Source organism: Gorilla gorilla, chromosome 9, assembly GCF_029281585.2.
Source record: "Gorilla gorilla gorilla isolate KB3781 chromosome 9, NHGRI_mGorGor1-v2.1_pri, whole genome shotgun sequence".
NCBI lineage: Eukaryota > Metazoa > Chordata > Mammalia > Primates > Hominidae > Gorilla > Gorilla gorilla.
In genome coordinates, this window is record NC_073233.2 from 63,869,999 (window position 1) to 63,882,311 (window position 12,313).

At 34.6% G+C, this 12,313-nt stretch overlaps 1 protein-coding gene across 1 annotated transcript; it reads right to left on the reverse strand.

Moving 5' to 3' along the window:
• Window positions 1–7,326: 7,326 nt before the first annotated feature.
• OR5T2 (olfactory receptor family 5 subfamily T member 2) lies at window positions 7,327–10,309 on the reverse strand. The gene is made up of 2 exons (XM_019036067.3): window positions 10,231–10,309; window positions 7,327–9,313 (listed from the first exon to the last, which is right to left on the reverse strand). The coding sequence occupies exon 2, from the start codon at window positions 9,232–9,234 to the stop codon at window positions 8,155–8,157; it is 1,080 nt and encodes a 359-aa protein (XP_018891612.2). The 5' UTR covers window positions 9,235–9,313; window positions 10,231–10,309; the 3' UTR covers window positions 7,327–8,154.
• Between the last annotated feature and the right edge of the window lie 2,004 nt (window positions 10,310–12,313).

A 12,313-nucleotide genomic window follows, 5' to 3' on the forward strand; every position in this document is an offset into this window, starting at 1 on the left:
CTCATTGGTAAGAATAATCAATATCATGAAAATGGCCATACTGCCCAAGGTAATTTATAGATTCAATGCCATCCCCATCAAGCTACCAATGGCTTTCTTTAAAGAATTGGAAAAAACTACTTTAAAGTTCACATGGAACCAAAAAAGAGCCCGCATTGCCAAGTCAATCCTAAGCCAAAAGAACAAAGCTGGGGGCATCATGCTACCTGACTTCAAACTATACTACAAGGCTACAGTAACCAAAACAGCATGGTACTGCTACCAAAACAGCATGGTACTGGTAACACAACAGAGATATAGACCAATGGAACACAACAGAGCCCTCAGAAATAATGCCGCATATCTACAACCATCTGATCTTTGACAAACCTGACAAAAAACAAGTAATGGGGAAAGGATTCCCTATTTAATAAATGGTGTTGGGAAAACTGGCTAGCCATATGTAGAAAGCTGAAACTGGATCCCTTCCTTACACCTTATACAAAAATTTATTCAAGATGGATTAAAGACTTAAAAGTTAGACCTAAAACCATAAAAACCCTAGAAGAAAACCTAGGCAATACCATTCAGGACATAGGCATGGGCAAGAACTTCATGTCTAAAACACCAAAAGCAATGGCAACCAAAGCCAAAATTGACAAATAGGATCTAATTAAACTAAAGAGCTTGTGCACAGCAAAAGAAACTACCATCAGAGTGAACAGGCAACCTACAGAATGGGAGATAATTTTTGCAATCTACTCATCTGACAAAGGGCTAATGTCCATAATCTACAATGAACTCAAACAAATTTACAAGAAAAAAACAAACAACCCCATCAAAAAGTGGGCAAAGGACTTGAACAGACACTTCTCAAAAGAAGACATTTATGCAGCCAAAAGACACAGGAAAAAAGGCTCATCATCACTGGCTATCAGAGAAATGCAAATCAAAACCACAATGAGATACCATCACACACCAGTTAGAATGGCGATCATTAAAAAGTCAGGAAACAACAGGTGCTGGAGAGGATGTGCAGAAATAGGAACACTTTTACACTGTTGGTGGGACTGTAAACTAGTTCAGCCATTGTGGAAGTCAGTGTGGCGATTCCTCAGGGATCTAGAACTAGAAATACCATTTGACCCAGCCATCCCATTACTGGGTATATACCCAAAGGATTATAAATCATGTTGCTATAAAGACACATGCACACGTATGTTTATTGCAGCACTATTCACAATAGCAAAGACTTGGACCAACTCAAATGTCCAACAATGACAGACTGGATTAAGAAAATGTGGCACATATACACCATGGAATACTATGCAGCCATAAAAAATGATGAATTTGTGTCCTTTGTACGGTCATGGATGAAGCTGGAAACCGTCATTCTCAGCAAACTATCGCAAGGACAAAAAACCAAACACCACATGTTCTCACTCATAGGTGGGAATTGAACAATGAGAGCACATGGACACAGGAAGGGGAACATCACACACCGGGGACTGTTGCGGGGTAGGGGGGAGGGGGGAGGGATAGCATTAGGAGATATACCTAATGTTAAATGACGAGTTAATGGGTGCAGCACCCCAACATGGCTCACGTATACATATGTAACTAACCTGTACATTGTGCACATGTACCCTAAAACTTAAAGTATAATAATAAAAATATGGTAAGTGTATATGGCAGTAATCTTACCTATACGGGCAACAACAACAAAAAATAGATAAATACAGAACCTCTCTGGAACTTAATCCACTGGCATGACTGAAATGCTATACCTGTTTTATAGTAACTCTCCATTTATTCCTGCTTCCTAGCCCCAGCACCTGGAAACCCCCATTCTCCTCTGTGTGTTTATGCATTTGATTATTTTGCATACCTTATATAAGCGACATCACAGAGTATTGGTCCTTCTGTGATGGCCTTATTTTACTTAACACAATGTCTTCAAGGTTAATAAATTCTGTCTAGTTTTTAAAATAAATCAATTTACTATTATATTTTTGGTAAATAAACGTTATGTATCATTTCTACTTATGTAGTTTTAAATTTATGTGAGGGAACTTATGATGTCTACATCATTTTAGATTGACTTATTTTTTCTTCAAAGAATATGATTTTGTTATTTACATATCTTGATTGTTATAGATTTGTTTATGCATTTAAACTAGATTAAAAAATTGGTTGTGTTGAGTCTTCTATATTACATGAAATAATGTAACTCACATCTTTTTAGTCCTCATTTTTCTCTCATACAATATTCTATCAAGTCTGTACACTTGGATGACGCTTGGAAATTGTTAGGCCACATAGTGTCAATATTTTCAAATCTGTTAGATGCAACAAAAATTTTTGGTATTTCTATTTATAATATATGCTAGTACTTACATTTGCAAATATTTAATGTTCATACAGCCAGGAAAAAGTTGGGGATATTTTTCCACTCACACTTCTAGCAGTTTTAATAATTCCAGGAAGCTCCTATTTTGGTAAATAAAGGAAGCAATAAAATGTCATTAAAATTTTACTTTGAACAATAATTAAAAATACATTTAGTCTACCGGACAACTGAATAGCCACACAAAAATTAATAAAGAAGAACCACTACATCTAATTATACACAAAAATTAACTTCAAATCAACACCCTAAATATAAAAGTAAAATGATAAAACTCTTAGAAGACAACATAGGTGTAAATCTTCACGACCTTCTTTGTGTTTGGCAATAGATTCCTAAACATGCTACCCCAGCTACAAGCAACAGCAGAAAATTTATAAATCAAGCTTCATCAAAATTAAAAATATTTCTTCATCAAAGGACATTATAAAGACAGTGAAAAGACAACCTAAAAAGTGGAAGGAAAAATTTTGAAATAATATATTTGATAGGTATTAGATAACTAGAATACATAAAAAAACTCCCACAACTCAACAATAAGGAGTCAAATAACCTCAGAAGTCTACTTAAAAATGACAAAAATACTTGAATAAAATTTTCTCCAGAGAGATAAACAAATGCCCAATAAAAACATGGAAGTTACTCAACATTAGTTATTAGAGAATTGTAAATGAGAATCACAATGAGATACCACTTCATATCAATCAGAATGGAAGACAGAAAATAGCAAACGTTGGTGAGGATGTGGATAAACTTATACCCTCGTGCTTTGCTGTTGGGAATGTAAATGTAAAATCATTCAGGTACTAAGCTACTATACAAAGCAGTTTGGCAGTTCCTCAAAAAGTTAAACATAGAATTACCATATGACTACAATTCCACTACAAGATATATACCCAGGTAATAAAACAAAGTCATGAAGAGGCAGCTCTACTCACATTAGCCAAGAGGTTAAGAAAAAAAAAGTCAAAATTTCCATCAACAGATAAATGGATACACAAATTGTGATATATGCATACAGTGGGATATTATCCCTCTCTGTAAAATAAATATAGCTTTTGAAGAAAATAGAATAAACTTAACTAAGGAGGCGGAAGGTGTGTAGACTGAAAACTACAAAACATTTGTGAAATAAATTCAAGAATATAACAAATGGAAAGTCATCCTAGGTTCATTAATTGGAGAACTTAATATTGTTAAAATGCCTATTCTATCCAAAGTGCTTTGCAGGTTCAATGAAATCTCCAAAACCCCAAAGACGTGGTTTACAGTAACAGAAAAAAAGAAAGCCCTAAATTCTATATGGAACCACAAAACACCCTGAGTAGTCAAAATAATCTAGAAGATGAAGAACAAAATTGGAGGTTCCATATTTTCTAATTTCAAAATATATTACAAATCTGCAGTAATTAAAACTGCACAGGACAAAACATAGTGTTTCACGCCTATAGTGCCAGCAATTTGGAAGGCTGAGGAAAGTGGATTGCTTGAGGCCAGAAGTTCAAAACCAGTCTTGGCAACATAATTAGATCTCATCTCTACAAAAAATAAAATAACATAAAAATTACCTGGGCATGGTGATATGCACCTCTAGTCCCAGCTTTTTGGGAGGCTGAGGCAGGAGGATCTCTTAAATCCAGAACGTTGAGTCTGCAGTGAACCACAATCAGGCCACTGCACCAGTGCACTCCAGCCTGGGTGACACATTGAGACTCTGCCTCAAAAAAATAACAAAACAAAACTGTATGGTACTTACATACAGACTGACATATAGACCACTGGAAGATAGAGAGAGATCAAAAGAACAAATCCATATATATATGGTCCACATCTTCGACAGGGCTCCTAACACAGAGTAAAGGAGAGTCTCTTCAACAAACGGTTCCGGGAAAACTGGATATCCACATGCAAAAGAATAAAATTGGGACCTTATCTTAAATTATACTCAAAAGTCAACTCAAAATGGATTAAACATAAGACCTGAAACTTCAAAACTCCTAGGAGAAAAGATAGAGAAAATTTTTATTACGTTAGTCTTGGGAATGATTGCTTGAAGATGATACCAAAAGTACAGACAGCAAAATAAAAACAAAATTGACAAGTTGGAATTTATCAAACTAAAAAACTTCTGCATAGTTAAGGAAACAATCAACACAGTGTATATACAGTATACAAAATGTGAGAAAATATTTGCAAACCATATATCTGATAAGGGCTTAACTTCTAAAATATATTAAAAACTCCTACAACTCTATATCGACAAACAAACAAACAAAAAATCCTAATGACCCAATTGAAAACAGGCTAAAGACATGAATTGACATTTCTTCAAAGAAGAGATACAAATGACCAACAGATATATGAAAAGATATTCAAGATCACCACTCAGGAGGAAAATGCAAATCAACACAACAATGAAATATCACCTTATATCTGTGAGGATGTGTGAGGATGATAATTATTAAAAAGAAAATAAAAGACAGCAATTACTGAAAAAAATATGAAGAAGTTAGGACCCTTGAAATTTTTCAATGAAAAGCAAAATGGTGCAGACACTATGGAAACTGCTCAAAAAATATAGAACTACCATATCATCCAATAATCTCTCCAAATTTGGGGTATTTATCCAAAAGGGTTTATATTATGATATCAAAAAGATATTAGAACACCCATGTTCATGCAGCATTATTCAAAATAGCCAAGAGGTGGAAACGATCTCAGAGTCCATTGATGGATGAATGGGTAAAGGAAATGTGGCATATACATGCAATGGCATATTATTCAGCCTTAAAATATGGGCATCTTGCAATATAAGAGAACATGGATTAACCTGGAGGACATTATACTAAATGAAACAAACCAGTAACAAAAGAATAAATACTGCATGATTCCATTTATAGGAAGAATCTATAAAATACTCAAACTTATAGAACCAGAAAGTAGAATGGCAGTTTCAAGGGACTGGGAGCTGGGAGAAATGGGGAGTTTTTAATCAACAGGTATAAAGTCTCAATATGCAAGATAAATAAGTTCTAAGGATCTACTTCCAACATTGTGCCTATAATTAAAAGTAATGTAAACTTACAAATGTTAGAGGGTATATTTCATGTAAAGCACAATAAAACACAATGTAAAAAATAAAAGAGGCCGGGCGCGGTGGCTCAAGCCTGTAATCCCAGCACTTTGGGGAGCCGAGGCGGGCAGATCACAAGGTCAGGAGGTCGAGACTATCCTGGCTAACACGGTGAAACCCCGTCTCTACTAAAAATTCAAAAAATTAGCCGGGCATGGTGGTGGTGGGCGCCTGTACTCCCAGCTACTCGGGAGGCTGAGGCAGGAGAATGGCGTGAACTCAGGAGACGGAGATTGCAGTGAGCCGAGATCGTGCCACTGCACTCCAGCCTGGGCGACAGAGCAAGACTCCGTCTCAAAAATAAATTAAATAAATAAATAAATAAATAAATAAATAAATAAAATAAATAAAATAAATAGAAATAAAATAAAATAAAATAAAATAAATGAAAAAACAACCCATGCTACAACAGACATGGAATGTTTTCAAATAGTGTTTGAAAACATTACACTAAGTGAAAGCAGAACAGGAAATAAAGGTCACTTTTCTATGGTTCCTTTATAAGAAATATCCAGAATAGGAAAATACAGACATGGAGCGCAGATTTTGGGGGGCTGGAGTAAGTGAGAACTGGGGAGAAACTACTTATTGTGTACTTCTTAGTGATGGACGTGTTCTGGAGCTAGACAGAGGTGGTGGTTGCACAATATTGTGAATGTAGTAATTGCCACTGAATTATTCCCATAAACAGTTAATTTTATCACATGGGAATTTTACCTTAATATACTATTTTTAGATGAGTTTAGATATAATTTTACGTGTTGTGTGCCTTTTTAAATTAAGTCCCAACCTTTATTTTGCCCATGTAACTGATGTGTATTCTTGATAACAAATTGTGCCTGATACATGAAAAGAAATTGTTTATTTTATGAAAGCTTTTAGTTTATAAAATTTCAAATTTGGTGTACTCACCTTAGTTTGTATTTGCTAGCAAATTACCCAAAAGTGTTTGAGTGTTTTCTATCATTTCACATTTACATTTTCTAGATTATTATTAAAGTATATCCATTGTCCATAAGAGGTTTCACCTTTTATGAATTTTATCCATGTATATTTTATGCATTGTGCTATAAATTTTATTATGAATTAACTCAACAAATGGATGATTGTATCTATTTTCCCAAGTCTGTAGTTTGGTTTTTTATTATATTTTTGGTACTTTTTATCATGCAGACTTTACAATTTTTAAAGAATGAAAACAATCTTTCTGATTTTAAGTGGTGTTTAAATATCTCTTCTATTCTAAATCATACATACACACAAGCACACACACGCCACACATATGCACACAGGGGATGTCCTCATTTGCATGATTTTGCACACACATATGATGAATATCAATGACCATAACTTAATTTTGACTTTTGAAGTAAGGAATCACATAATATCAGAGGACAGAGCCTCCAAACAGGAGAAAATAAATGCAGAGGTATTATGTAGAAATATTCTGTGGGAGGAGATGCTCTATATTTATACTTTTGAAGTGTGATTTAGATGTATTAATCATATTTTAGCAAAATATTCAAAATATTCATTATATGGAGATGAAAGAAAACAATACACATTTTTAAGTAAAGGTTACAAACATAAATGCCTGTGAATGTGCATTTTTGTGTATATCTATCAGCATGTATGTACATATATGTGAACATATGTATATGTATACATATATAAAGAAACAGATGACACAGATTTTTCTACATGTAAGAACAGCATAGGTACAGGGTCACTTATGATCTTTATTTTAAAACGTCCAAGAAAAAAACAGGATTACACTAATAAATTAAACATTTTTATTATTGTCTAGGGAAAACTCTTGCTAACCAGGTTTTTCCTCTACTGTCATACCACAACAATCATCAACACAGAAGACTTCTGTGATCAAATGTGTGGGGATTTCTTCCTCCCACACCACGTGATAGTCACCAACTGGGTATCCTCTAATTCAGTTGCAACACTATCTACCCAGAGATAGTGTCAGAACCCATAGGTTGAGGGTTCAGTCCCCAAAACTGCCCCCTGACAACATTAGTCACAAGTTCGGGTCTCCAGAACTTCTGAGCAACCAGCTTCAAGTTGGAGCTCCCATGACCCCCTCTTTGGGTTTCATTAAATTACTGAAGCAGCTCACAAAACTCAGGGAAACATATTACTGGCTTTTTATAAAGGATATTGCAAAGGATATGGGTGAAGGGATGTATAGGACAAAGTATAAGGAAAGGAGTGCAGAACTTCCATGCCCTCCCTGACCGTGCCACCCTCTAGGAACTTCCACTTGTTCTGCTCCCCAGAAGCTCACTGAACCCTATCCTCTTAGGTTTTATGGAAGCTTCAAGGCAGCAGCGTTCCTTCCCCAAGGGTATAGGATGGGGCTTTCTCATGGGAGAGCCTTAAGACTCACAATCAGTAAGGCAAACATTGGAATCCTGCCTTGGGTCAAGTGAAAGGAGGGCAGGAGAAGGTAAAAGGCCTGCCCCTGAGGCCTAACACATCCAACATTATAACAAAAGACTGTAACAAAGGCTATGGGAATTATGACCCAGGAACCCTGAATGAAAACCAACATATATCATAACACCACAATGACACATTCTTGGTATTGAGGTAGAGAGTATCACTCTCACCTTTTTTAAATTTATATTTTAGCATGAAAGAATACTTTATTGATAACCTGATTTTTCCCAAACATTTTTTTCATTGAATCTTTTACATCTTTGTTCCTCAAACTGTAGATGATGGGATTCAGCATGGGAATCACAATGGTATAAAATACTGACACTATCATGTCATGGTCCAAAGTGTAGCTGGAACTTGGTCTCACATACATGAAGAGGATTGTCCCATGATAAATTGTCACTCCAGTTAGGTGAGCTCCACATGTGGAGAAGACTTTTCTCCTCCCTTCAGCAGAATGCATCTTCAGAATGGCCAACAGAATCAAACCATAGGAGATCAGAACAATCAGGATAGTGACTATCTCAATAGAACCCACAAAGCAGAAGAGTAGAAGCTGGTTTGTGTGAGTGTCAGAACAAGAAATAGCAAGCAGAGGAGGGATATCACAAAAGACACACCTAATTTCATTGGATCCACAGAAGGACAGGCTAAATGTAGCCACTGTATGTATAGTAGCATGTAAAATGCCAGCAACATAGGAAGCAGTGATGAGTGGCACGTAGACTCTGGGTGACATGCTCACTGAATACAGGAGAGGGTTGTAGATGGCTACATAGCGATCATAAGCCATTGCAGCCAAGAGAAAGCATTCTGTTGTTCCAAAACTACAAGCAAGAAACACCTGTGCTACACATCCAAGGAATGAAATGACTTTATTCCTTGACGTAAAATCTACTAACATATTTGGGGTAATAACTGAGGAATAGCAGGCGTCCACAGAAGACAACACACTCAGAAAATAGTACATGGGATTGTGGAGCTGGGAATCCCTAATGACCAGTAAAATCAGTCCTAAATTTCCCATGAGAGTGAAGAGGTAGATTGCTAGAAACAGGAAGAAGAAGACGATCTGCAGTTCAAGATTGTCTGTGAAGCCCTTCAGTACAAATAAGGTAACTTCAGTGACATTCTTCATGTTGAAATCTAGAACAAACTTGAAGATATGCATAAAGTTACAGTTCATATTATGACAAAAAGAATGAACAATACCATGACTCAAGGGGATGTTAACTGTGCTCTTGTATATACTGTACAACATATATTCAGCAGGGCATAATTCTCTAGTAGTGAATCAGAAGACAGTGACAAACTGGTCAGCCATGTGTTCATGCCACTCACTGCAGAATCAAATGGAAGAAATGGATGTTCGTTAGTTGGCTGGACTTATTCTGTTTCTAAAATCATCAGGTCTACTGGTTAATTTACCACTGAATTGTATTAAGCTGTTTACATATTAAATAATATTAAAACACACAAAAATGAGTGGCTTAAACAATCTTTTGGCATCCAAATACACAAGAGACTGTATCAGGGGACAGAGCATTGGAATACAATACCAGAATTTTAGAACTTTTAGCAATTGTGCAAAATGATTTGCTATATCTACTTGTCTATAGAATGAGAACATTAATAGTTTGTTCACAAGATTGGAGTAAATATTGAAGGAAAATTGCATTAATAAAATAGAATATGTAAAATAACTTTGATTATAGAATATGCTGAATTACGTTGGTTCTACAGAGTATTCTATCAAGATTAAATCCAATAAACAATTATGATTTTTTTCATCTGCTCATTCAAATGTCTCTGAATTATTCTTTGGAGAATGAAGAAGTTTTGTGAATTACTTGATCATTTTATGCCAAAAATAAACATGCAAATTACCATGATTCCATTTTCTACATTACAATTGTCTTAATTTTGCTTTGTGCAAATAAGACACTTCAACCAAATTTCTTGTGAGACAGGCATTTCTACTAGATGCCGAAATAAATTATATTGGGTAAAAATTAAGTTAATATTAGCACACAGTCAAAGATTCAGAGTTATAAAGAGAAAATCACTATGATTCTTGAAGATTTAATACTGTAGAATCAACTTTTTAAATTAATGTAAATCTGTTTTTATGAATCAAATTTTAATGGAAGGGAGAAAACTTCAAATATCATGAATGTAATAATGAAACACTAAGTTTGCTAAATAATAGGCATTTATTTAGTACTTGCTGCAAGAACAGACATTTTGTGTACATTACCTTATTTCACCTTTATAGCAACTTTCATAGCTAATAATTTCCAGAACCAAGATTCAATCCCAGGTTTCTCTCATTGTACATGAAATTTTTGCATTTTTTCATGGCTTCATAAATGGCTTCATTCTGCAACTGGAACACTCTTCCTCTTACCCCTCTGCTGACCTCAGGGAAATAAAGGCAAAGCAAAACATGATTCTTGATGTATTTGTATTTTTTAAGCCATTAAGTCTAGAGAAACATAAAATAAGTAGCAATCTGAAGTGACTTCTAGATTATAAAGCCAGAAAATAAATTTAAAATAAGTATTGATTGTTTTCCTTATTATCTCAAAATACAAGACGCCAGATAAATGAATAAGTCAAATTTTCTTTTGCCCTTTGTTGATATTTATTGGTAAATTCATGATCTTTGAACTATCTTTAAGAAAAATAAAAGCATATACTCTATTAGGAGCACTCTTATTTATCTCTACAAGTACAAATACAATATTTTCTATTTTTTTATTGTTTTGTAGTAAGTGTTGGTTTTTAATTCTTAGGCATAACTCTAAATAAATCATATTTTGATGAATACACTTTATTCACATATGCAATAGTCCAGAACTGAAGTGTTTAGTTCTTGGTGTTTAGTAGCTAAAAAGTTTAGTAAAAAAACAACATAGTTGTTCTTGATATTGTAGGTTCTAGCTTCTGAAATATTCTTCAAATTATCTGAAATTTTCTCTTACCTGTGGAACAGCAAATGCAGATTTAGGTATTCTATGAATATGGCCAACTTAGATTGTTTATATCTTTGTAATCGACTCTTGATGAAATCCAAGGAGATGTCCCAAGGGGAATATGCCCCAATTATCTTCTGTTTCAAAATAGCACCATGATGATTTACTTAATAATAAAAAGTAAATGATTCCAGAATAAGGCACTGCATGCTCCTACTTATTGAATCAATCGAGTTCTTTGGCCTCTGTTTAAGATGTGTCAGATTTGAATTTCCCTGGTGACTACTGATGTTGAACATCTTTTCATACATCTGACGGCCATTTGTATGTCTTCTTTGGAAAAAAAATATATTCAAGTCCTTTGCCAGTTTTTAAATTAGATTATTGTTATTGTAGCTATTGAATTTATATATTTTGATATTAATCCCCTATTAGATATATCATTTACAAATATTTTTTGCTTGGCTGATGGTTTTCTTCATTGTGCAGAAGATTTTGACTTTGACGCAGCCCTACTTGTCTAATTTTGGTTTTGTTACTTGGCTTTTTATGTCATTGCTTGTATTTTTATGTTATATCCAACAAGTTACTGCCAAGCCGAAGGAAAACATAAGTTTTTCCTTATGTTTTCTTCTAGAAATTGTAGTTTCAGGTTTTATGTTTAAATTTTTAATCAATTTTGGGTTGGTTACTTTATACGGTATAAGACAAGGGTCCAATTTAATTCCTAATTGTGCATTCTTGGCACACTTGTGAAAGATCATTTGACTATATACATGTGGGATTGTTCCCAGGCTCCCTATTCTGTTCTGTTGGTCTATATATCTGCCCTCATTCCAGTCCCATGCTATTTAATTACTGTAGTTTTGTAATATAGTTGAAATCAGAAAGTATAATGCCTCTAGCTTTGTTTTTATTTCTCAAGATTCCTTTGGCTATTTGAAGTCTTTTGTAATTGCACATAATTTTTGCGATGTTTTTTCTATTTCTGTAAAAACCAGCACTAAGATTTTGCGGGAAATTCATTAAATCTGAAGATCCCTTTGGGTAATATGGAGATTTTAATTATTGCAGATCAAAACCACAATGAGATATCATCACACACCTGTAATGGCCATTATTTAAAAAAAAAGTATTGATAAGAATGTGGAGAAATTGGAACCCTGGTGTACTGTTGACGAGAATGTAAAACAGTGCAGCCATGATTGAAAATAATATGGAAGTTCCTTGAAACATTAAAAATAGGACTACTATACAATCCTGCAATTCTGAAACCACCTTCTCAAAATTATGACAGTAAGAGAAATCTGCCATGACTGACTTCTTCTTGCTTCTACCATCACAGACTGTCTGTCTTTGCTCATC

Excerpts from the sequence above, each read along its gene's own strand:
- OR5T2 (XM_019036067.3), bottom strand. The coding sequence starts at position 9,234 with ATGTTGTACAGTATATACAAGAGCACAGTTAACATCCCCTTGAGTCAT.